The following is a 27522-nucleotide window of genomic DNA, read 5'->3' as shown; positions in this document are numbered from 1 at the left end:
TAAAAAATTTAACATTATGAAAATGGCGCCGTATAGCTGCCATATATATTTTTTTCATTTATAGCCGGTGGTACTCGGGATGATGTAAAGACTCCATACATCTAAATCTCTCCAGACATTTAGAAGTTATTGTGGAATAAAGAAACTCACAACATAGTCATATGAATCATCAATACGATATTTTTTTTGATACATATACATTTTAAAGATATTTTTGACCTCATGGATTTTATAATGCAAACTTTTCCAGGCCAACAGGTGGTATGTTGTGTCAGCTACTATCAATGGACCATCCTCCGATTGTGGATCCTCAGGACAAGCCACGGTTATCAACGACGATATAGGCTTCCACTTCAAAACTTCCAAAAAGTCTAACAACGGCACGGACGTGAATGGGGGTCAAATTCCCTGTCTATTGTACAACACTATGGGGCCGGATCATCCGATGCCCATCAAACACTTGGACCCGGCGGAGCCAGTCATCGTTCTGAGCAAGAATCTATCGAGGAAAGTTACGGTGTCGTGCTTCCGCTCCCTGATCGTCCTATTGCGTTGGAGTTGGAAGACCTTCAAGGAGATCATACTGGACACAAACGGCCAATTACCCATAAACATACAGAAACTCACCATAATGAAGCATCAGAAGCGACTGGTGTACATTATCAGAGCTGCACTGAGACTTGTGAAATCTTACATCAAGGAAGTATATCCCCAGAGTATAAAAAAGAGGAACGCTCTTGACTATATGTCTTATTTCGAGTCCATAGCGGATGTTCGGAATTTCATCCAAAGTGTGATAGCCGAGGAGACTCCGACGTGCGCGATTTTGCCTCGGAAGCAACGGCGTAGCAAGCCGCATAGATTATGCTATGTGCAGTTCGCTCTGGAGATGACGCATTCCATATTACAGGAAGCACATGACACATTTAACGCTTGCTTTTACGCGTTTTTCCCCTCACCGATACTCAAATGGAATCATCTCTGCTATATGCTGTACAACATTAAAGTAAGTAGATTATAAAAACCAACTCCTTAATTCAATTTCAATTTATATTATTATTAACTTTTGAGAAAGAACTTTCTGTATAGGATGAGTAATCTCGAAGATTACTTCACACATCTAAACTGACACACTTTATTACTTTGTGGGAATTCTTTGACTTTCCGAAATAAAATGAAGAGATCACTGGGGAAAAATAAGGAATGTCAATTAAACAAAGAACAAACTGCAATTCTAAGTACAAAAGTTAAATATATGAAATTTCAATATTTACCTTATAACTATGGCTGTCAAATTTAATTTTCTTTGAATAAAATAAATAAATGTATAAATAAAAGAGTAATAGCCACTGTCAGCGACGGTTGTTGATAAAGCGACAACGACAGGATGAAAGTATTCTCAACAGCTATTAGATGGAATTGTTAACTCAATTGCCGCTGGATGTTAAAAACGTAAATTCACGCGTGTGAAGTCGCGGGCATCAGCTAGTTGTAAATAATTGTTAATTCTTCTAAATTATAGGAAGGGAGTGTTGCTCCAAACCAGATTCGCGAGTTGACGGCGACGTGTACGGCGATGTGTCAATCGCAGAGTCTCCGTGACGTCTTGCAGTACATAGTGCCGATGACACAAAACTACACATCGCAGCAAGAGGCACGTCGTTCTGACTCTAAGGTATCGTACCTTATCATAATCATTAGAATATATAAAAGCGACTGACTGACTGATTGAGTGATCTGTCAACGCATATCTGAAACTACCGCTATTATGTGTGTGTGAGCGTACGTGCGTGCGTGCTTGTTTGTTTGTGTTGACTTTGAATGATTCATTTGTTATTGTTTTCTGAGTGAACAGTTTCTGGGCGGTCATGGTATTAAAATGTTTATAAGTATAAAAAAATAAGCGGCACATTTTTTATTGCAGACAATGAAAGATGTACCGTGCAAATCGGCGACGGTACCAAGATCATCACACGCGCCAAAGCCACCGCCAGTTCCGCCGCGAGCGAAGGATTCTCACAAGGTCCGCCTATTTACATACACGCAATACAATTACATATACGCCTATGTACATAATATCCATAATATTATAAACCGATTGACTGACTGGTTTGGCAACTCATAGCTTACACAGTTAGGTCTGGGAACTGGAGAATAAATAAAACTCAAATGCACCACATGCATACTAATATACGCCATTGCAGCTTCAGGATTCGTTTTGGCCTAGAGATATACAAATATCAGTTTTTGACAAAGAGTAGCCTTTAGTGGACTTTGGTTTTGATTTTCCGAGGCAAAAAGTTGCTAATGTCCGGTCGCAGATGCAAATAGTAGTAAATATTTTCGAAATCAGTTAAACGGATGGGCCGTTAGCCTAGCAGATAGACTACTCTTGCTATATAATTATATTAATACGGATTGTACATCGTCGTACTTCGTGTCCGACTAGGCATTGAAATAATGTGTACTTTTTTGTTATAATAGAGTCAGGAGGGCGAAGGAAAGTCGAGCTATTTAGAATGGCAATTACTGGACGTAGTACCGAGACTCTTGGATGTGGTGTTGAACCCGATCAAGCAACAGTTGTCGCAACGACAATGTGCGACGGCGCACGACCATGGCGAATTGCAGACGCAAGAGAGGCTGGCTGATTCTTGCTGCAAGTTAGCCGCACGCATTATTGCCGAGATGTCTTTCAGTGCATTAATGCTTAGGGTATGTATACTCCAAATTGTAAGAGATACCTACTTGTCAACAAATAAAAATGAATCAATTTTAGTTAGAATTATTAAGTCAAATAATATTGGTGTTCACATAAATAATAGTTAGGTCATATTGTGTATTAGGTGTTTATATTGTATTGTGTACATAGACTTTATTTATAATAACTAATCGTGCTTTAAACCCTATACAATAAGATCAAAATGTGGTATTTAAGAATTAGGTTAGAATTATAAAATATATCGAATAAAACATTTTTGTGAAGCACAAGGAATCTTTTTTTTTTAATATAAAAAGCGAGCAAAAGAGTAGGTGGGTCAGCTGATGTTAAGTGATTACCGCCCAAGAACATTTGCAGCACCTGAGGAACTGCTATTCAAGCTTAAAGATCTCGTTGTCTTTAAGCCTTAATAATTAGTATGATCGTTTAAGCAAAAAGGCTTCAATTTGTTACAAGACAACTTCAATTCTTAAAAAATGATGTATAGTAATTACTACTATACTATACTTAACTTTGTGGAGGAAAAAAGACAGTCATAAAATTTACAATTGTGGTCTCACCATCATTTGAACAATGTGTTCAAGCATTGGTGACTCGCTTACATGTTCAGGATAGGGTTGGTACTTGAGAGAAGCCTTGTCAGCAGTGATGATAACTTCTTTAACATAATGGCAAAGAAGTCATCAGTCCCCTCATTTGTGAAAATACCTAATAAATAATCAAATAATAATAAATAAATGAACGCTGTATGAATAATAATAATAAGAAAATGACGCTGAATGAAGCCCAACAGCATGCGGAACTCATTATCAAATTGCACCCTTAGAGGGTCTATGGCCTTCGAATAATCGACCCCCATGATTTCCAGAGTCGAAATTTTGGCTGTGTGCTCAAAACAACGTTACTTTTGCATCTTTCCTGTTTGTGTATGTGTGTAATAATGTTGGTTTTAATTACTTTTCTGACAGACAGACAGACAACAAAGTGATCCTATAAGGGTTCCGTTTTTCTTAACAGGAAGAGGTCGAGTCAAGGACGATGAAGCCCATAATATCGCCGCCTCGTTTCATGCGCGTAAACTCAGCGCGTACCTGGAGCACGGGCAACGGAAGCCCGGAAGCGATCTGCTTCACGATCGACCGGCGCGGAGTAGCGCTCGCCGGCGCCTGCGTCTACGCCGGCGCGGGACATTACGACTACTTCATGGAATTGTTGTACGATGTATGTATCTGCGTATGTCTATATTTGAAGCTGTGATAGCCTATAGTTGAGCAATTATAAACGTGCGAATCGGGTAATGTATCATTTTTATCGAACCTCTCGCTTGCACTTACACGCCCTTAAAGGTCGGTGAACAAGAGCTGCCGTGTTCGCAGTACTCAGACAAAGGCAATTTTATTATACAGCATGCTTTAGAAATATGTTTTAATATTATATTTAATAGTTAGTTTACATTATTAGATACACTTCATTCATTCTTTCTTTTTTGTTTATCTTTATCCACTTAATTATCATCGTTGTACCTATTATTATTTTTTTTGTAACTTTGTTGTTGTAAATGTTGTGTTCACTTGTAAATAGCGACTACATTTATCAAATAAGTTTAGATTATGTACTATTGTTAATGTTTAATGTAAGTAGCTGTAAGTGAACCTAATTAATAAAATAAAAATAAAATAAAAATATTATTATTATTTTATAATCAAATCAAATAGTATCTACGGGGTTTTTAAAAACCTAAATCCACGTGGATGAAGTCGCGAGCATCGTCTAGTAAATAATACCTATGTCCATTTGGAATAATCATCCTTTCAAATGGTGAAATAATTTTTCACTCAGGTGCAGTAATTCTAGAGATTACCCTCGTCATTTACACAAACTAACAAAATTTGAACTCTTCTAAAATATAAAAGGAAAAGACTGACTGACTGAGTGACTAATAAACTGATCTATTAACACACAGCTCAAAATACTGAACGGATCGGCTGAAATTTCAAATTTAGCTATTTTAGACATTTGTTAAGAAAAGATTTTTGGAAATTCAATTCCTAAGAGGGGTTAAATAGGGGTTTAGGATTTGTCTAGTCGACGCGAACAGATTTGGTATTAAGCTAGTCTCTCTAATATTAGTATAGATTTTTTTGTTGAAATTTTCTTGTGTTTCTATGTAAGATTCGGACTACTACGGAGGACGCGAATCAGACTCATTGTTGGGTGACGGAAGTGGCCGTGGAGGGCTCCTTCTCCGCCGCAGACGCGAACCACGATATGGTCCAAATCAAGTTTGAGACACCCGTTCTACTAAAGGTATCTTTATCTTGTTACTTTTGATTTTTTTTATTAATGCTCTAATACACACACTTATTTTAAGTTTTTAGGGTTCCGTACCTCAAAAGGAAAAATGGAACTCTTATAGGATCACTTTGTTGTCTATCTGTCTGTCCGTCTGTCGTGTCTGTCAAGAAAACCTATAGGATATTTCCCGTGACGTCCACGACCAAATCATATTCTTTTTATTGCTGCTATTTTTTTACAAGTTCTGTCAAAAACTAGTTTAAAACTAGTTGTGTAGTGTAAACAGTAGGATCACCAGTAATTTTAATAATCTAGATCTATTTTTTTTGTTGAAAAATACTCATAATTTACGTTCTTACGTAATTTGTAATAGGAAGACACCCTGTACGCACTGCGTTTGAGTTGCGAAGGTGCCCGGACCGCTAGCGGCGATTGCGGGCTTCCGGCAGTTACGGGACCAGACGGCACCACTTTCCAGTTCTCGTCCTGCCCCCTGAGCTTCAATGGCACTACTCTAGCACGGGGACAGCTGCCGTGCCTTATTTACTTCAGGTATCTTCATAATTATCCAAGATTATACTATATGCATCAGAGACATGGTCGCTAACTAAGGGCCTCATAAGAAAGTTTAGAGTCACGGAGATGGGCGATGGAGAGAGCCATGCTTGGAATTTCTTTACGACAAGTCATTAAAATAGATGCTTAAAACTATACCCATGCAAACGTTCAGGTTGATCCGTTGCGATATGACTGAAAGACAAACCAAGAAACCAATAAACTAACAAATAAACACACTTTCGCATTTATAAGAGTATGAGTACTGAGTAGTGATTAGCCTTCATGTTATTGTCTCGTGACGTGTGAAAAGTAGAATATTGAACGGAGGGGTAATGCTGTCTTCATCTTGGGAGCCTCTAAACACCGGCGTTTATTCAGCGGCTTGATCGAGAGCTAGATTATAGCTTAGCTATAATCCAAGAAAATCGGTTCAGCCGTTTGAAAGTTATCAGCTCTTTTCTAGTTACTGTAACCTCCACTTGTCGGGGGTGTTATAAATTTTTAATTTACACTTGTTAATGATGGCAATGTCTGCGCAGAACAAGTACGATCGACACATTACTTGGCATAGACGAAAGGCCCTGTACGACCAACTCGGACATAGCGAACACCGGTCGTATCGAGACCGATATCGCAACTATTCGCAAAGCTGCCGTGGCCGTGGCAACGTTAGTGGCAGAACGGGCGGCGATGTTGCTAGCGGCTTTAAGAGGACTGTCCATTGATGATTTGCGACGCATAGCTCCTACGTTGGCAACCGCTCCGGCGCTTAACACGCTGTTGCCCTTTGCATTGGCTAACTTGGAAGGCCTCCATGACTCAAAGGTGAGACAAATAGACAATGTCACTAATTATGTTGTAGCCGTCTCTAAAATTTATTGGCAGGTCTAAATCGAATGCTATCCTTTTCTGCAGGAAGCATAATGAAAGGGATGGCAGTATATTTAGATCTGTGACATTGTGTACACGAGAGTTAGCCACAATATTTTTTAGTGTTTAAGCAATTAAATATCACTTGCTTTAAAGATGAGTTAAGAACATCGTGAGATGAACATGCCTGCGATTTAAAATTATTACTGCAGGCTGAACAGTGGTAGTCTAATTGTTACGAAGTGTACGTTCTATTAGGGGTGTGGGGATTGATACCGGACTAATAAATAACCTTTCGGTTTAGATTATAGCCAAGAACTGTTTCTTGTGTAGAAAATATGTTGATCATTACATGCGATGTAAGGTAAATGTAATAACGTGGTTTGGTTTTAGAGTGTCATTCGCCTGCTGGAATTGGTCCACAAACTCCTTCCTCATGTGGCGGCTATGAACCTCATGATTCCGAGCAGTGAGGAAATCACCAACACCACGACAAGCCATTATTACACTTGGTTAGAAAGCGACCACCCATATAAACAGGCCACCGTCACCAATAAAAGGTACAATTGTATTTAATAATCGTCGATTATTTCATTTTTAACCCCCGACCCAAAAAGAGGGGTGTTATAAGTTTGACGTGTGTATCTGTGTGTCTGTGTATCTGTGTGTCTATGTATCTGTGTGTCTGTGTATCTGTGTATCTGTCTGTGGCATCGTAGCGCCTAAACGAATGAACCGATTCAATTTAGTTTTTTTTGTTTGAAAGGTGGCTTGATCGAGAGTGTTCTTAGCTATAATCTAAAAAAATTGGTTCAGCCGTTTAAGAGTTATCAGCTCTTTTCTAGTTTTCTTGTAGAAAAGAAGGTTAGATAACCGTTAGGTTCATAATATTATGTCAATAGACAAATGTCAAGCTGTCAAGATGGACGTTGCCTAAATACATAATTATTTATTTGAAAATGATGTTTTGGAAAACTCAGATACTTTGGATCGTCGGGGGTGTTATAAATTTTTAATTTACACTTGTTATTCTACGAAAACTACATAATTTTGCTAAGTTCGGTATTAAAGGCTAAGGCCGAGTTTCTTGCTGGTTCTTCTCGGTAGGAACAGCATTCCGAACCAGTGGTAGATTATTTTGACGATTCAAAAGCACTTGTAAAAGTTTAATTGAATAAAAATAATTTGAAAAAATAATTTGAAAGCTACGTGAATATTTTGAGTGAATAGTCATTTAAATTTTACTTTTTAGGGTGCTGTTCCCTCCACAAGTGGCCTGGATTGTACTCGAAATGGATCCACGCAGCATCACTGCGCAGCCTGAAGATACCTTAACTATTTACGCAGTGGCGGGCGCACCCAAGCACCGATGTCATTGCACTAACGACACCCGCATGGCTGATCCGCCCTTCCGTAAGGTATATAAGGTAGAGATCGTTCATTTGCTCATTCATTCAACACTAGGATGATGTTTACATGGAACACTACATCGAAGACTGCCAATAGGTAGGCGACTCTTATAGGTATGCCTATTCACTCTTAACTCAAAGTCAAGAATGAATAGGCATCTTAAGGCAAGCCATACATGCGGACAATCAAACCTGGGAGTATATTTTCTGTGTATCCATCATTCAAGTTTGTGTCATATTGCTATTACAATGCACACCACGCATGCACTTTTCAATTAACTGTTTGGGACGTGTGATGCACTCATAGTGCCAAGGCTTCGACGTCATTCACGACCATAGGTAGATAAGTAGTAAAATAGGCTTGCGTGGCATTGGCACATTGGCCATTGGTACTTGGTACATTGGCTGGTAAGCGAATTTTTTAAAGAGTGTATTGTGATTGATGCATTAGAGCTGTTTTAAGTGCACTTTTGGCTTGCTATAATAATAATAATTAAAACTGGCAGCTTCGGGTTTACCTCGCTGAAGCTGGTGGGTTCGTTTGATCGTATATTTTTCAATGAATGTTTCTGTTACTAGTATTTTATTTTTGTAAACGTTAAAAATGTGATTATGATGAGCATAGTGTAAATAAACGAAACAAATAATAGTACTTAACTCGGCTAGGACAGTACGCCGATTTCTCTACCCGTTGCCCTGATCCCGGCCGTCTGGTCTCGGCTGTTTTGTAATATTCCGCCTGGCACCAATATTATATGTATGTTTATGTAATGTTTATGTAAGTACATTTATTGTTATGTTATAAGTAGTAATAATAAATAAATTTTTATTAATTTTTCTAACCCTATTAGCAAAGCCTTAGTAAGGCCCTGCGACCTGCGGAAGTCAAAACTGTGTTACATGAGGCAGTGTCTTCTCTTAGTATTTAATAACAAACAACAATCACTTTTGAAAAATTATACTGCGTAAATAATATTAATTATTCATAACATGTAGTATTTCTATGAAGTATGTTATATTTCTTATATTATATTATTATATTCGTAGTATATTACATTTCTTTGTGGTTTTTATATGTATTTATTTATTTTCCGTTCCGTATAAAATTGGAGCCAGTCCGATCAGTTTGTTACATTCAAGATCAAAGACAAAGATAAGATAAAGACGTGTAAGAAAATAGAACATGGTACCACAAGACCATGATCCCAGAGACTCGCTTGAGATCATCCTTCCTCTTATTGTAATGCTGCGTTTTGCTATGCTGATTGCAGCATTTTAAGATAAATTTCAGCCTCCCAAAAAATCTCAAAACTAATATATTTTAGAACAATTATTGTATTATATACATTATTTTATTGGAAAAAGGCACACAAAACAGGTTGTAACTCTAAATAGTCTAAACATAAAAACAATAGATCCAGATCTTTGTGATACACAGCCTAACAGGTGTACACAGCATTACTATACTTAAATAAATATATGCATTAAACAAGATATACACAGAATTTGTAAAATAAAGGCTTAGTAAAAATTTACAATACAATAGTAACTAATTACATTATTATAGATAGTAACATAAGTTAGTTATAGCGAATGTTTGATTGCAGCGAATAGTCCAGCTGACGTCGGAGTCCGGTGAGGCTGAAGAACTAGAGGAGACAATTTCAGACGCTCCATGTATGCATTATAGCTGCACATATCTCAGCGTGACACCCAAATTGTCAAATATGTAAGTAATTTCCATTTTAAATTTGGAATGTACCGGTTATATTCACGTATTAAGTCGATGCTGGTTTCTTGCTGGTTCTTCTCGGTAAGAAAGGCATTCCGAACCAGTGGTAGATGCTCTTCACGATTCAAAAGTAGGTACTTGTAAAAGTCTAATGGAATAAAAATATTTTGAATTTGATGTAAGCCCCGAGCTTCTAAATACGTGAGATAGCTGGTACATTTTATACTTAAAATGTGAATAATAATTTTTTAAACATTATTTATTAGTTAGACTGTTTTATTTTATTCATAATATTTTCTAAATTCATTACTGATAAATCCCATCCATTATCACTGTACAATGTATGAGTATATAAGAGTTTGAAGTTGGAGGGTCTATAATTAATTATATACTTCTACATTTGATATCCAAAATCATGATCACAAAATAATATCGCATCGTAGTTTAATTCCACAACCTAGACCGTTTAATTTTTTATTTCTTTTTTAGACCTTCGGACTGGCCGCAAAAAGCTTTATTAATACCTGGAAATGAAGTTATCTTCTCATTGGAGACCGCGTCGGACTATTTGAATGGATATAACAAGTCTAATAAGTAAGTATTTTTAAGTCTGCCTCATTGTTACTAATTTCTTAAACAGGACACTTTCAAGTAAAGATTTTTTATGAACCTGTGGAGATGATAATGCCATTGGCGCAATTAGGATATGGCATAAGCCTACTTTGTCGTATTAGTTTACAAATTGCGAAAAATGAAATTATTTGAATTTCGCGGGTAGACCCGTCCAGTGCAACTTAAGGGTACAGATCATTATGAACAATTTTTTACATTATTTTGTAGCGAAGAAAGCCGCTTCGGATTTCGCTGCTTGTGCGTTGGATACGAGGACGCTCCGGTCGCGAGCGCACGAGCCGGATGCGGAATGGGTCTCGCCACATTGGAGATGGAGCTTGTACACCTTGGAGCCTCGTGCGCAGCTCGCCTCTTGGCCCCCGAGGTGGACCTACCGCCTCTCACTCGAGGTGAGATACTTCAAATTCTTGTAGTACTGTCTCCTATTGTTTTTTTTTTTAAAGAATATTAGCCATGCTAATCACGACTAATACTCCCCCTTCCCTTCTAATTAAGCGTAAAGCTTGTGCCAGGAGTGGGTACGACAATAGTGCAACGGGAAGGGTTTGAACCGCCGACCTTTCGGAATGAGTCCGCTCCTCAACCGTTGAGCTATTCAGGTTTGCTCTTCATATTGATAACGCAGCACTTGCAAAATAACGGTTCGGAAAAACTGCACTTTTCCTTAGCACAGCTAAACTTTCATGCAAGTACTGCCAAAATCCCTAGCAAAAAACATATTTCCAATGAAAATTTTCCTGAAAATTGAGTCCACTTCTCCGAACCGTTATTTTGCAAGTGCTGCGTTTTCAATATGAAGGGCAGGTAGTTGTCGTCGTTTGATTGACAAACAACTTATTAAACTAGAAAATGATCTCGTACATTTTGGTGTCTCGTGCGCCGCTCGCCTTCCTTGATTCCTTGATTTGGATATACTGTCCCTTAATAACGCTAAGGTTATTTTTTTTCTCATTTGGGCCAACTAAGCGGCCGAAATTTGTACTCGTACAACTAACACAGTGACAAAATGACTTACGCACAAAAAAAAAATCAAAAGAAAAACAAAACCGACTTCAAAAACCACAAACACTGTTTTCTGAGGAGTTCTGTTCTCCATCTCCGAAGATATTCATCAGATCTTCACCAAATTTATATGGGACCACCTGCACAGTATACCCTTTCAAACTAAAAAAATATTTCCAAATCGGTTCAGGGGTCTTTGAGTAATCGGGGAACATACATAAAAAAAAAAGATTCCGACGAATTGAGAACCTCCTCCTTTTTTGGAAGTCGGTTAAAAATGATTGACACGCATTTTCAGCTTACTATCAGTCTAGTTAATCTTGGTCCATGGTTTTCGTGCTGTGAACCTTGCATATTACTATATTACTCGAGTCGTCTGCAATATAGCAGATAATAATCTTATATAAGTATAATATGTTAACGTCAAGGCCTTGTTATGCCTTCGTCATTCTATAATAGCGTCGGCGTCTATTAGGTGCTATATTACTTCCTGAGCTGTTACACTGTTAAATGCAGTTGTTAATTTTAAATGACCACTTTGTAGAGCAAAATGCATATTAATTAATTTATATTTTGCATATATAAAAGTCTACGGGTTTCTTCATGTTTCATTATAATTGTACATGTTACAGTTAGACCCGTTTTCAGTTTAAAACCGTTTAGTTCTGGCTAGTTTTTTACAACTAGTGTTAAGTAGAGTAGGTAGTAAACACTCGAAGAACTGTCTTATTTATCTAATGAACAACTATGTCAACTAACGACTGGTTTTTTAAATGGGCTACGCTACAAGACCCGCTCCAGCATCCCTTCATTCAGCTTCATCGATTCGGCCTTTATTTCGCTACAGATGTACATTAAAAATACCTATAGCTAATAATGCTCGATATCAATCATAACGGAATGACCGGCGACCAGGCAATACCTACGGGTCGTGACTAGAATGTATCCTCGCAGGTGTTACATTGTACACCAGTTTAGTAACACAGAATTTAAACTTATAAAGACCGCTTTCGATCCTTTTATATTCATTTCCGGGTTGTATGAATTGAACAACTTGAAGAGGTTCTGTAAAATGACATAATTGCATACTTAACACGTATGCAACTTTAACATGAACATTGAACGTATTTAAATTTTGATGTGGAATGACGAAAGTAAAAAAATGTGCAAAGTAAATTAAACCTATGTTATTTAGAGTGCAACCACTTACTTATTGCAGTTCAAATGCTCTGTCTCTAAAGCATCCTTTCTTCCGTCCTACTATCGTCGGATAATCTCCACGGTACAACAATAATTCAGCCAGCGTGTCGTCGCCACTCGCAACGACACAAACAGATACACTGATACACACGTCAAACATATAACACCCCTCTTTTTGGGTTGGGGGTTAAAAAGTCCAGTATGCAAATACTATGTCACTGCAAAAATTAGTACTTATTGTGATATTTTTTATTTTAATAGCGATCGTTGCGGAAGTGCAAATGCAAGCCATGATAACAAACGGCGGAAGTGGAGGCACTTGCGTCTCCGGCGTCGCTGAGGCTTCGGGAGAAGCTTGTGCGGATGAATCCGAGGCACTAATGCTGTCTCGAGGACTCGAACTCGCGTCACCACCCGCTATCCACAATGTTCTTGATGGACAGCCGCTGCTACGGTGAGTTTAGTTTTATTAACAAGTTGAGCCAACGTGTTGGGCTAATGTCGAGTGCATTAACAATTACGATAGTAGTCGAGAAGCTCGGAGAGGTCAACAAAACAATACAATTACACTTCTAATCGAAATCCTTTGTTTCTTTAAACCAAACGTTTTTGACCCACTGAATATAAAATAGACCTCAAAAAAACGTCCTTAAATTGTGCTAAAATTGAGTTTCAAGTTTGTGACTTCAAGCAAAACGTTACTATTATTTCAGTAAAAATTCAACAGCTTTCATTCAGTTTTTTTTGCTCTTCCGGTAAAATTTTATTTCAAGCAATTACATTTATTTGTTTCTTCTTATGACTAAAAGCGCATTCGTCAAACACGTTGGCCCAACTGTGCCTTTTAAAAGTTAATCACTCTTAAAAAGCACTTAATAATTCGAAAGTACTTGTAAAAGTCTAATTGAATAAAAATATTTTGAACTTGAATCCCGAATATACAACAAAACAGAGGCGCAAGCAATGTACTTTCAAATTCAATTAAAAATTCGTATTCGCCAAAGGAACGAGAATGAAATCATACGCACTAATTTTCAGTACTGATAAATTATTTGCTTGTGACTCGGTTCAGAATGTACTTTTTAGGATAAAGGCAGTACTATGTTGAAGTCTCTCAACATTAGTGGACGATCGATGGGCATCTGTTTGGGTGAGTTTTTATACCTACATTTTATGTCATCCATTGAAAAATCAGCATAAAAATTATCTTTAAACATTTACACATCTATCGTTTTTACATCATCTATTTAATATCGGATGCGTAAGAAGTTGCAAAAGATTTAGTACGTCTAGTTATACGGATCGTATTGGTGGACTATGGCACCGATCCTGTAGTCTTTCTCTAAACTAAAATTAGAGTATCTGCATCCTGCTCTTTTTAATATCGTTAAAAAAGGACGGAACATGGATTTTACGTTTAAAGACTCTAAATTTTAATACTCTAAACAAACTCTAAACAATAGGCTCGCAAATGGCAGCTAAAGTCACGAGGTTTGACAGCTCTAAATTAAATTTAAATCTGTCAAACTGTGTCTGTCCTTTTCATGTTACAGGGTTCTGTACCTCAAAAAGAAAAACGGAACCCTTATAGGATCACTTTGTTGTCTGTCTGTTTGTCAAAAAACCTATAGGGTACTTCCCGTTGACCTAGAATCATGAAATTTGGCAGGTAGGGTGTCTTATAGCACTAGTACTGGAATAAATCTGAAAACCGTGAATTTGCGGTTACATACATCATTATAAAAAAATTAAAATGTGTTTTAATTTTCAAACTACCTACTCCAAGTGGGGTATTATATGAAAGGGCTTTACCTGTACATCCTAAAACAGATTTTTACTTATTTTTATGTATAATAGTTTTTGATTTATCGTGCAAAATGTTGGAAAAAATACCCGAGTACGGAACTCTCAGTGCGCGAGTCTAACTCGCACTTGGCCGGTTTTTATATTTAAAATAGAAAAAGTCCTTTTAGACTTTGGGTGTGGTTTGTTTTTTTGTTTTAGACGTATCTTAAGGATCATAAATGAAGCATGAATGAACATCAACACTTTGCAGGTTATTTTAGCAGTTGACTTCGTTGGATACATGCACAATTTTGAATATTCAGTAAATACATATGAACACACACATTCGCGATCGCTTGTTATATTACAAGAAGTATGTTTATTGAGATATCACGTTCGCAAAGCAAGTTCATAATGTCAATGCTATATAAGATCGTATCATTAGTTATTTATTCAATCATTCTATATTTAGTACATATTATTATGGGCAAAAGTTATAACAACATAAGTGGTTACGTAAGCAGCGCTCTTTAGTAAGGGGGCGTTTCCATTGAAGTGGAGACTTGTGTTTTCGACGAACAGCGTTAATTTTAGATGGCATAATAAACCTCTCAATAAATAATAATCAGATCAGAAATGAGCTTCATTAATATTTCAATATGTATTTTCAATATAGAAGCAAATTTTTATTTTTCGCTCGCGGGCAACAATAGCTAAAAATATATACAATGATATCTAAAACATCTAAAATCAAAAAATAGATCATACGTGTTCAGAGTGATGACTTATGCAAATTACGACACTTGGGGTCACATTTGTAGAGCGCCATCTCTTCTGCCGTCGGGCGTTTTGTATTTTCTGTCTTAGTCATCACCATACACGAATTTTATACCCCACGTAATATGAACATAACATGTCTTTTGTCTATCGTTATAATATCATTGCTTGCGGGATTTCGTTCGATTTGTCCGTAAGGCGAAAATAGCATAAACTTAACATACAACTCTGCATGAATGCTTCGGGTAAGTAATCTATATAAATAAAAATAAATCCCTGAAATGTATGTACACGCATAACTTCCGAACTACTGCATCAAATTGGTTAATTATTTTTTGTTGTGTTCATTATTGTCAGGGTAAGGTTTGTATGAAAGATTTTTTTTGGAAAATCCATGGAATAAACAGTTCCCGCGGAACGCGGACAAAGTCGTAGGTAACAACAAGCTAGAAATAAATAATTCAAATTCAAATTATCTATATTATATTATGTAATAATCATGAAAACTCAGAAATGAAAATTCGCAATGCGATCGCAGCAATGCACTTAGTTAAATATCTTCCTTAAAAATTTAATAATCTCAAAAAGTGTCTAGAATAGAATAGAATTGATTTTTATTCAAATAAACTTTTACATGTGGTTTTGAATCGTCAAATAATTTACCACTGGTTTGAAATGCCGTTCCTACCGAGAAGAAATCAAAGTCTGTGAAAATATTCTCGCAACCACGATTGTAAGGCCGCGATTACACATGTAAGTTTTACTCACGTAAGTAGCTTACGTTATTATTAACAACAGATCTAAATCTAATATAAATGTACTTAAAAAGTGCTTACATTAGTAAATACGTCGTAAGTTAATCGTGTAAGCTATAGTACGCGGATGAACGCCCTGCACACCCGCACGTCACCCGCGCTATCCAGTAGCGGGTCAGCGTGTAACTGAATGACATAATTTTGACATTACGTATTTTATTTCTAATAACTGGTATGAATTATGACAAATAATCTGAAGAACAAAGTTTTGTTTGTTCATTTGCGCTTTTTAAACTGTGTGTGAAGTGAAATTTTCAATAAAACAAACGTTTGAATTTAACTATTTTGTACTTTATTCGAAAAATAGTCTAATAAATCATAATAATTTAAAGCCGATTCTCACCAGTTGCGAATGCAGCTCGTACACGTGACACGTGCGTAGTGTCGCGCGTGAACCCCTGACACCCCTGACACAACGCAACTCGACCATTGCGTGTCTAGCCGCTGCGGCAGCCATATTGATGTTTGCAATAGGTAGGGACGCGCACGTACACGTTGGTTACGCAGCCGGTGTGTTTCAGCTCTTAATCAGCAATTTGAAACGAACATTGCAGTAACATATTATAACTTTAACATTTCGTATAATACTGATAGACATTAAGATAATATACTTGGCACGTTTTACTCTTTACACCATAATTCCCGACTTGAGGTAGCGATTCGCGATCTACGCAAAATTTTCCTCGAGCAGTGACAACCGAATCATTCGGTCATAGAGATCCATGAAGTTCGACACTTCACTCTGAAATTTTATAAATTAGTAGTGAGGAGCTCTGCTCTTTCTACAACTATGTGGAATTCAGTCTCCCTGTAAGTCTTCCCATCAGGCATCACAATTTGTAGCTTCTTCTTTTTTTCATTCTCCCTTTTCACAATAAAAAATATCACAATTCCCGCTATCAATAACACGAGCACTATACCCACGACTACGAAAATCCAAAATGTTTGCTTAAATGCACCACAACGACTGTCTATAAACGTCGGAATCGATACGAAATGCCCTTCCAGGTCGTACCAGCAATTAATGATACCTCCCTGTGAGCTTAACATTTCACGCCAAACCTCTGCAAATTCACACGTGCATCTCTCGTTCAGATTCAAACCGTCGATGCGAAGTGTTAGCGTAGACTGATTATAAGAAAGCGAGGTAGGCGATACGGTGGTCATTGTGTTATTGTCTATCAAAAGCTCCTGTCGACCCATCGATGCTATTGTATCCTTGTCCACTGTGAAGCCAAGAAATGCACCTTTTCCAACTGTCGTAACAGTATTATTTCTGAATGTGACTGGGCCCCTCGAAGTTATACGAAAACTGTCTGCATTCAATGTATCAATTATATTATTTTCTATCAATACTCTCTTTGGTAAACTGACAAGAAATGTTAAACTCGATAACTGATCAATTGTAACTCCTTCTATTCGAAAAAAATTAGTAACTTCTACATCTGATAGGAATCGGCTTGGTAATATTTTAGCGATGCCGCCTCGCAGCACGAAATTTGAAGTCGTGAACTTCTTGAATGCTTGTATTTCTACGTTATGGAATATATTATTGGTAAGTTCTATGTTTTTAACACCTGTGAGACTAGAAAAGGCAAAGGGCCTCAGGCTTAATATATGGCTATCACTAATAAGTATATCGTTAACGCGCCCTTGAATTGCGTGAGAGGAAATTTCATACACCGTACTATTGGTAATTTCTATTCTTAATCCTGGATTCATTTCGTTGTCGGTGGGGAAAGGCGACCACGCGAGAGCACGTTCGCTGATGATGACGTTGCTAATATTTCTCAATTGCACTGATCTCAATTGAGTGAGCTTACGTGATGTTTCCGTTAGAAATATCACTCGTTCACAATTTTCAATTATGATAGCAGTTGCCGTGGAGGGTACGCGATATGATCCCTCAGGCCTTAGCGTGATTTCCTGTGGGCAAAAAATGTTCAATCAGATCACTACATAGTTTGAAGTTAATTTTCTGGCGTCTTTTGTATAATTGTATAAAGTTTCAACACAACCAGATGAACGATACGCGAATGCAAACCAACAGGAAGACAAACATTCATTTTTAGGGTTCCGATCCGTAGGGAACCCATGGCTGTCAGCTGTCCGTCCGTCCGTCGTTTGTCTGTCTGTCTGTTGGCTGTCAGTGGGATGTATTTTGAAATTCCCTACCTTAACGGTGTCTGTACAATGGCATATCAGCCTGGTAAAAGAGTCGCAGCGGCACACGTCCTCGTCGCAAGCCGTGGGCACCGCGCGCTGGGCTAGAGCCGCCTGCAGCACCAACAACAGGTGCCACCACAACGCCCGACGCATTCCCACCATTTCATGTCACCATCGCAATCCTTGATGTACTCTGAAAAAAAAAAATTAATAGTAAAAGATTTTTGAAAACAAGCTTTTCTTTGATATTGTAATGATATTGTAATGATATTGTATTTTAGATATTGAATTCAGGTTCCGTAAAACAATTAGTCTAATGAAACCTTAGTCAAACAATGAAGCTTACATGATGAATACCGTCTGTTTGAAGTTCTCAAATCGCTTTGACATATCATGCATTTTAGTGTGTCCATTTCCAGGTATTAAACCTTCCATCAGTTAACATTGAAACTTGCATTGCAGTATATTTACATTTTACGACAGAGTTTTCACTTTGAGCGCAATATTAAGCACAAAATGTAATAGACATTTCAGTGACTTTAATTTGTTTTGCACTGAGTTAACAGGGCTCTCTCTCTGTCACTCGCTTCATACAATCGTAGTTCCAATTTCATTTGAATATTAAGCAACCAAAGTCCATGAAATTTTGCAGACATATTCTAGAAACTAATATCTGTCTCTGTGGTGTTTTAGATTTTTCTAAAAATATGTAGTTTTAAAATTAAAGGGGCTCAAAGATTTGTATGTAAATTTTTAAGACCGCGTAACTTTGAAACCGAATATTTTAACAGAAATCTGGAAAACCACAGACATAGATATTAGTTTCTAGAATATGTCTGCAAAATTTCATGGACTTTGGTTGCTTAGTATTCAAATGAAATTGGAACTACGTTTGTAAGAAGCGAGTGACGGAGAGACCACTCTTAAGCTTGATGCAATGATGATTAAAGCTTACTAAACAACTCACTAACGTGATGCATTCCGGTAATTTCTTTATACAAACGTAGGAGGGTGATCACTATATTATTTGATATTATACGCTCAAAACTAAGTATTATATCGATTTGTCATTATCTAGGTTTATTGATACATAAAGTATGGATTTTAAATGTATGAGCCCCGAAAGATTCCTTTTATGACAACTTTGTGCGTAAATAGATTAGATTATATGATACTTCTAAAACAATTTAACTTTAGACATAGTTTACATTCACGAAAAAAAAAATCGCATTGAAATTTCAACACTGAATGTAGCAACACCTATGTACCTACTAATTTATTTCACTGAAGTGTAGCAATGATTTCTTAGTAACTCATAGTTTATTTACTTACACATCACTTTATTGTTTAAACCGAAACGAGATCACTTACAGCTTATTTTGCTAGGTGTTTTTCTCTGAACTATAATGATGAGCACAAAGAAATATTGCGAGACGTGTGACACTGAAAGAGTAATGTACGTTTGTGAGTCAGATAGGTATATCTTTATCAGTCGCGTTATCAGATAGCTGTGTCAGATAGGCTAGGTGGCCACGAATCACTTGAATGAGGCGAGTATGTGATTTTAGCAAGGATACCGTATTGATATAGTCGATGAATTTGGGTACTAAACGAACATTCCTCTTTCAGGTTTCGGCTAGAGATGTAGATATTGGAATACACACTATTTAAATATATTTCTCAAACATTGCGTCAAGAGATACTGGATAGAGTTTGTGAAATAGGACTCTGTAAAGTTATAAAAGTCAAAGTTATAATATAAAAGGAAAAGCTTACTGACTGACTGACTGATCTATCAAGGCACAGTTCAAACTATCGGACGGATCGCGCTTATTATGACGTGTACATCGCTAAGAAAGGATTTTTTTTAAATTCATTCCCTAAGGGCGTAAAACAAAGGTTTTGAAATTTGTATATTTAATAAGCTAGTTTGTTTGATCCCTATAGTCTTATGCCTATTTATATAAGAGCAGTGAATGTCATCTCTCATCTTATCAAACCAGCTGACTCGCCTCGGCTTCGCTTGGGTAAAGTTTCCTAAAATCTATGTTATAGAGACAACCTAGATGTGAAATCTTAAGTTTCTATCGTGTCCCCTTTATGTGAAAATATTCTATCACATCACACTATCACACTAATATTATAAAGGCGAAAATTTATGTGTATGTGTGTGTGTGTGTATGTTTGTTACTCCTTCACGCAAAAACTGCTGGACGGATTGGGCTAAAATTTAGAGTGAAGATAGATTATACCCGGAATTAGCACATAGGCTACTTTTTATCCCGGAAAATCAAAGAGTTCCCACGGGATTTTTGAAAAACCTACATCCACGCGAACGAAGTCGCGGGCATCAGCTAGTTTTTGATAAATTCAATAATTTTATTCAATTTTAAAAATTAATAACGTATAACTAGGTAAAAACTACAAAATTAGCGCACCGGACTATTTGTTTAGTTATTTATTTCACATTTTATACCAAACTAACATTGACATTCCTTCACCTCCGGCCGCACCCTTCAAGATTACGGGCTTGATATTTATGTATAACGCAAGAATGTGTTTTAATAAGACAACAACACTCTTGACGCGTCTTCTGGCTATGCTAATTACGACTTGCCGCGCCGCTACTTCAGTTTTAAAGATAGGTATTATTGGATTTATGTTTGCAATGGAGATTGCTTTGCCCGTGAAATTGGTATATGATTTATTTTTACTGTCTGGACATGAATGGTTCGTTCCGATGTAATTATATTTCTGGATACACACACGTCTGTGCGCAGTATATTTTCTTAATTTTCGGCGAACGGTACCTATCGTGAAAGTAAGTCGAACATTGAAAGTAGGTTTAGTATTAAAAATTAAAGTCTCTTAAAAAATTTGACTCATCGATTTATGGAACGTAGGCAGGTACGAGTATTTTTTGCTGTGTCCAAAAGTGACTCATATTCAAAAAACGTGTGTGAAATGTAAATAAATATTTATATTTTGTATTTAATAGCATATCTTTGTAGTCAGAGTATCTTTGTAGTTAAAATGAAAATTTTAGGATGGTGCTCCATGAATTTCATCATAATGTATATAAAAATATATAATGCTCATATATTTTGCTGAGAGATCGATGTAGAGTCCGTTTTGAAATAATAAAAGTTTGGATGAAAATCTGAAATGTGGATAGCGGACACCATGATAGAATGCCTTATAAAAGAATTTATAACAAGTAGGTAGGTAAAAAGTTCCAGTCAGCGAACACAAAATTTAACGGTAAAATAAATTAAGCGTCAGTGTTAACGGAGAACACCGTTATGTTAAAATGATAAATTATTAAAATATGTTTAATATTAATGCTTAAATCACATACCACCAATATATATTTTACTTCAAATACATGCAGTATTACGAATTTTTTTATCACTTTACGTTGTTATTCTGACGTGTCTAGTGTTGATTTTTAGTAAATTAAAAAGTTCTCGCGGTTCCATCTGATTTATTTGGCTTTCAAAATGTATAATATATCTACCATAGTTAATTGCATTAGTATATACCTATCGAAGCCATCCGATCCATCAATTAGATTTATAAGGGGACTCGCCTGTACCTCTTTCGAAGCCATCAAAAACACAACTGTTTGTACCATTTACGCCACGCGTCCGCCCGACTAGTCGGGCCACCCTCTAAAATTAAATCCGCTGGAGGCCGTGCGTGCTCCATCGTAATTTCACCAAACCCTAATTGCAGAATAGGTACTTCTATTTGATATTTAAGAGAATCGCCTAGTTGTAAAAATTTCATACAAAAAGCGATAACATTTTTCTCCCCGTAAATGAAGTCCAATTTTCATAAATTTTTAGAAATGTTTTCCACCGAATCGAAAGCTTTCTCGTAGTCCGCAAATGCTATAGCAAAGTGACCGTTTATACTCTTCAGCTTTTCGTAAAACCTTTAAATAACCTGTAGTTAATTAACTTGCAAATAACTCATAATTAAGATCAAATTATTAACTGAGCCATTTTAACGAATTGTCATATACCTGTAATTTAAATTGATGACCACACTCAATTAAAAAAAGCTATAATGAAATATGAATAAAATTTAATTGCTTTGCTTTGAAATTGACTAATTGAGCAAAATGTTTCAACTGAGGCATGCTTTTATTAACATATACTACAAAGAAATCGGAGTTATAAAAGGTTGATCAAATTGAAATACACAGAATACCCATTTGAAATTTCAGCTTGCCTCATATAAGTTCCAGTTCCATAACTCTTCGTAGAAGTATTTTCACAGCCATCGCGTTTGCCTAGGACGTAAAATTGATATGTAATGTAAATTTAAATAGATATCAACCTTGACAATAGTTCTTCGTTTGATAAATTTAATATCCGTAACCGACCATCTTCCTGACTACGTCATCAGACCTTGATGGAACAGAGCTCCATCATTAGAAGCTGTTCTCTAGATATATTAAATTCAATTACTCGTAGAGCTGGTCAACGAGACCAAATCAATCACACTAATATTATAAAAGCGAAAGTTTGTATGTGTGTGTGTGTGCGTGTGTGTGTGTGTGTGTATGTTTGTTACTCCTTCACGCAAAAACTACTGAACGGATTTGGCTGAAATTTGGAATGGAGATGGATAATATCCTGGATTAGCACATAGGCTACTTTTTATCCCGGAAAATCAAAGAGTTCCCACGGGATTTCGAAAAACCTAAATCCACGCGGGCGAAGTCGCGGGCATCGGCTAGTCATCAATAAATTGGTTAAGTTGTCATCGAGTAGTGTATCATATTTATTTAGATTTGTAAAATTATAAGTGGGATTAAAATAAATATTCACTCAATAAACAAAACACAGTAAAATTACTAACCGTTTGCGATCAAAACTAAAAAGTCTAGATATTTGAAGCGGTTTTCAGATTTTTTGATATCGTCAAGTAGTATCCAAATGCTACTTCATGACTGTAAAATTTAAATTTCATTAAATTTCAATTCAAAAAGCACTATATTGAAACCTCAAAGTAATTTTTTTATAGTTTCAAATAAAAATCGAATTTTCTTTCCAATATTACAATTACAAATATTTTCGTATGGCTATTTTAATTAGTTTTACTAATAATATATTTTGCTTTTTTAAAGCGATAGAGAATTTTCTCAATTTTTTTCAACTTGCGATTCGGTACACTCTGCACAGCAGAAATGATGGTGATTTTAGATTGACTCTGCCTGCATTAGGCACAACACGTATCTATTCGCATGAGAGTGTTAGTATAAAAGCTCTGGTATCACCATGTCCAAATGCTCTAAATATAATGACCTTCAGAGCTCCTGCTAACTTTATTCTAGTACAAGCGGCCCGCCCCGGCTTCGCACGGGTGCAAGTCAAAGTTATAATTTATCGTAAAATAACATAGTTAAAGTCCACGGCTTATGTACCGATTTTACAAATAACCTGCTTCATAGATGTGCACCCCCCTCCCCTGCGGTTTCGCCGTGCGAGTCATGCGACACCATCATTCATTTTAATACCAATTACAATTTTAAATTCGTAATATCTTTTGAATGGATCGTCCGATTGGAATAAAATAAAAAGTAATTTATAGCTATTGAAACAATCTTGCTCAATAAATAGTTTATTTGGATAAGGATTAGTATTTGACTATAATATGATCAATAAACATAGGCTAATAATTTTAATTACTTTTATTCTATGGAAAAGTGGTTATAATGGCTAAAATATAAATGTTTGGTTTATACTATTGCGGACTTTTTTGTAGGCATTATTGAGTTCTACAACTTTTCTATGGAAGTCAATCATACATCTCTAACCATTTAGGCAGCGTTCGCGAGAATCGTTAACGTACGGCAGTTTTTTCGACGCCTTACTCCACAATTTTCACTACCATGAAAAATCCTATCTATTTTCCGGGATAAAATATAGCCTATACGGATTCGGAAGAATCCCTCTAAGTAATGGTAAAAGATATTTTGAAATCGGTCCAGTAGTTTTTGAGCCTATTCAATACAAACATACAAAAATACAAAAATACAAAGGTTTCCTCTTTATAATATTAGTATAGATAAGTACATAGTATAGTTTCCACGAAATTTTATATCAAAGTACAATATACCAACATATTTATTTAAATAAAAGTCTTTCTCTATCTATTTGATTATGAATTAAAATTTGTTGTTGCACTTGTTTCTACATAATTTTTTCTCACAAAAATAATTAATTTTGAAGTGATAAATTAATATAAGAAACTTTACATGAAATTGAGGTTAACTTATGTCTAAATAGAAATAATGTAAACCTATAATTTACTCAGGCAACGAATATTTGATAAACTATACCCTACTTTGTTTATACCAACTTAGTATAAAGCGTCTTTGTTATTATTGTTTCTAGAAAATTGTTATCGCGACATTATTTCTCGGTTGACGATATCCGATAGGTAGGAATTACGAGCACCTAAGTGTTGAAGTTGATGCGATTGTATTGTTACCATGAACTTGAAACATAAAACCGTCTATGGCGCATAAACTTATTTTAATTTAACACTGTTGGAAGCGCTACCCCTGCAAACCTCATGACTTTAAGCCAGTCTTGCTAATAGTATTTACATTTGAAGAGTAGCACAAAAATTTGAAAAGTTGTTAATTTAAAATTCATTAACATCCTTATTTATTATTTAAAAAAATGCAATCACTCTTTAGTTTAGAAATTTTTAAATTGTTTCTGGTCTAGCCTAGTCTTGATTTTTCGGCTAATTTCCACCGCCCTACCAACAAAGTTTCAAAGGTGTACCACCAAGAGATTTAGAAGCGATGAAATTAGATGGTTTGGAGTTTAACTAAAATTGCAATATCCCTTCTAAAGCCCTTTCTATCTTAGACTGCATCGTCATTACTATCGTGAGGTCGCTGTCAGTGGCTAACTTGTCATTGAACAAAATTAATAATGTGTAATTTTTTATATTTGTAGAGATTAGGCTTAACAGGGCTCTCTCCGTCACTCGCTTCATACAATCGTAGTTCCAATTTCATTTGAATATTAAGCAACCAAAGTCCAAGAAATTTTGCAGACATATTCTAGAAACTAATATCTGTGTCTGTGGTGTTTTAGATTTTTCTAAAAATATGTAGTTTTAAAATTACAGGGGCTCAAAGATTTGTATGTAAATTTTTAAGACCGCGTAACTTTGAAACCGAATATTTTAACAGAAATCTGGAAAACCACAGACATAGATATTAGTTTCTAGAATATGTCTGCAAAATTTCATGGACTTTGGTTACTTAATATTCAAATGAAATTGGAACTACGTTTGTATGAAGCGAGTGACGGAGAGACCCCTCTTAATGACTCAATGACTTGAGAGTTGAGATCTCAAAACGTTTTAATATAAGTTTAAAAAATGTGTGTTTTATTAAAATTTTATAGCTTCTCCATTAGCACTATATTCAAGGTTTCGTTATATCAAAAAGTGACGTTATCGAGAATTACGTCATCTACTTAGGTGAGATCGAGATTTTATCTGCTATTCATCTGCTATTATAAATTCTTAGATGATATTGATGTTTTCCTTGAATAATTTTGTTCTAAAGAGTACTCGTACGTTATAGGTAATATTAGTAAGCTCGTTACTAATATTACCTATAAGCTCGTTCACGCACAACAGACGGAAACGTTTAAGTGCGGAAACCAGCCCAGAGAGAAGAAGAAGAAGCTCGTTATTATTTTTAAACTACAATTTTTAGAAATTATTTCACTATGACTTATTTAACAATTAGTTGACTCCCTCGAACTTCGCTCGGCTGAAATTTCAAAAATCGTACCTATCTTAACGTTTTGAGAAAGTATTATACTAAGTTAGTAATGATGAAAATATAAATTGAATATGTACTTGAAAAGAGCAACCGCCGAATTTCTTGCTGGTTCTGGTAGATTTTTTTGACGAATCAAAAGCACTTGTAAAAGTTTCATTGAATAAAAACATTTTGAATTTTGATTTTTTTTTAAATCTATCAATATACAAAGTTTCAATTTCTGTATAGTGGTTTAAGCTATAATTGTACGTTGGTGTGTCAGTCAGTCACTTCGATATGCAGTGTGTCAGTGCTCACTGGCAAATAGGAGAATTTAGAAGTTTCAAAAACGTGGCCTCGGCATTTTAGAAACGTTTTAAAAAATCCGTGAAAATCTTTGATTTTCCGGGACAAAAAGTGCACGAAAGGATACTGTGATGCAAGCTGTACTAAATTTCGTCAAAAACTGTTTAATAAATGAGCCATGGAAAACTAGTATAGACAGACAGAACTTTGACCTTCAATATATATTTTTTGCAAATGTGAGATCGATTGGGACTTTTCACAGTTCATACTTATCGGTATTCCCAACAATCGTACCCATTTTTACCTCTATGCGAATTATTGTATCCTTGAATGTCTTTTTTGACTGGACTGTAATATATATTATATTCCGTAGTCTGAAATGAGCTTTAGAGAGTACTAAATTTTCATTTAAATATTATTTACTAAAATGTGATACTATTCATGTAGTAGTGGAATTAGATTTCAATTTGAGCGTTTTGCCTCTTAAGTTAGACCACAAATAGTTGTAATTAAAACGGCATTGCATTAAACCTTAGCTTGTATCGGAACAGGCAGGTGAATAGATCTATTTACAGTACCACAAACAAACTCCTATTTCGACATTATTTACTCTATGCCTACGGCGATGACACGTTATTTGTATCTGCTTCATTTTAACAGAATCGTGGGTAATTGATACAATTAAACATAATATACAGAAAAGTTCCGTATCTCATAGTGGAACACTTTATTGTCCGTCTGTGCATGTGTCAAGAGTTAAGGTTCTTTTTCTCAAAAATGGCTTAAAATATTGAAAGTACTGTATACTAAGGACTCTAATTGCTTCATTTTCATGTTTCTGATTAACTCTCTCTGAAGTCACTCTCCGTTGAACTACATTGTTGAATTATCTTGGATTAATTTCAAATCCTGTGTGAAAATATTACTTGAAAAATTATACTATATGCTGTATTGACTGTTATATCTTGCAAGGTCTAGCGCAAATGCAGGTGCATTCTATATTCCCTCATTCACATTGCCCGATGGGATGGCAATTCTACACGACCAATCCTTTTCGAGGACGGTGGTGTAACAGTGCCAACTTCTTAACTATTGGCTAGAACTGAAAATTTGTTATATCTAACTATTTTTGGTTCCATCCGAGAATCAACTTTAGACCCTAGTTATCTGTAAAGAGACTAAAGCAGACAAAAAGGCATATAAAAACCCATTTTGTGTAACAGTACGGATTTAATATATTGTTAATGATATGTTGCTTAGCAGCTTATTATTTAACTTGATTTGGACTACAAGAACTATTTTTGTTGCAATTAGTTCCACTTGAAGCGCTCTGCACTATTAAGCTAAACAAAAGTATTCAGAAATAAACTGTATACCTAACTGGTTCTTTTTTCCAGTTTCTTCTGTTGCTTTGACCCTCGTTTAGACCTAATGAAATAAGTTCATAA

At 35.9% G+C, this 27522-nt stretch overlaps 2 protein-coding genes and 1 long non-coding RNA gene across 7 annotated transcripts in view; 1 reads left to right on the top strand and 2 right to left on the bottom strand.

The window, feature by feature from the left end:
• Positions 1-27522, top strand: part of LOC123880463 (E3 ubiquitin-protein ligase MYCBP2) — a 130893-nt gene that overhangs the window by 13043 nt on the left and 90328 nt on the right. The window contains exons 21-34 of the mRNA XM_045928589.1: positions 251-1006; positions 1523-1675; positions 1925-2023; positions 2485-2715; positions 3740-3943; positions 4895-5029; positions 5391-5569; positions 6115-6400; positions 6839-7005; positions 7698-7863; positions 9462-9583; positions 10076-10180; positions 10427-10608; positions 12683-12875. Of these exons, the coding sequence (XP_045784545.1) occupies positions 251-1006; positions 1523-1675; positions 1925-2023; positions 2485-2715; positions 3740-3943; positions 4895-5029; positions 5391-5569; positions 6115-6400; positions 6839-7005; positions 7698-7863; positions 9462-9583; positions 10076-10180; positions 10427-10608; positions 12683-12875 (2978 nt within the window). The remainder of the gene's footprint in view (positions 1-250; positions 1007-1522; positions 1676-1924; positions 2024-2484; positions 2716-3739; positions 3944-4894; positions 5030-5390; positions 5570-6114; positions 6401-6838; positions 7006-7697; positions 7864-9461; positions 9584-10075; positions 10181-10426; positions 10609-12682; positions 12876-27522) is intronic.
• LOC123880478 lies at positions 402-19276 on the bottom strand. The gene is made up of 3 exons (XR_006799265.1): positions 18968-19276; positions 2063-2064; positions 402-412 (listed from the first exon to the last, which is right to left on the bottom strand). It is a non-coding gene; the product is annotated as an uncharacterized LOC123880478 (long non-coding RNA).
• LOC123880470 overlaps positions 16074-27522 on the bottom strand; it is a 30750-nt gene continuing 19301 nt past the window's right edge. Inside the window, exons 1-3 of one of the 5 annotated variants that reach the window (XM_045928609.1) lie at positions 19332-19437; positions 17974-18157; positions 16074-17724 (exon numbers count right to left, since the gene is read on the bottom strand). In XM_045928609.1, coding sequence (XP_045784565.1) covers positions 16549-17724; positions 17974-18126 — 1329 coding nt within the window. In that variant the 5' untranslated portion in view covers positions 18127-18157; positions 19332-19437 and the 3' untranslated portion in view covers positions 16074-16548. Of the gene's footprint in view, positions 17725-17973; positions 18158-18310; positions 18332-19296; positions 19438-27522 lie in introns of those variants that run through there. The other 4 variants (XM_045928608.1, XM_045928610.1, XM_045928611.1 and 1 more) reach the window with 4 other exon arrangements.

This window comes from Maniola jurtina, chromosome Z (genome assembly GCF_905333055.1).
Source record: "Maniola jurtina chromosome Z, ilManJurt1.1, whole genome shotgun sequence".
In the NCBI taxonomy this organism is placed as follows: Eukaryota; Metazoa; Arthropoda; class Insecta; order Lepidoptera; family Nymphalidae; genus Maniola; species Maniola jurtina.
Note: the sequence above shows the minus strand (reverse complement) of the source record. Positions and strands in the feature narration are given on the sequence as shown.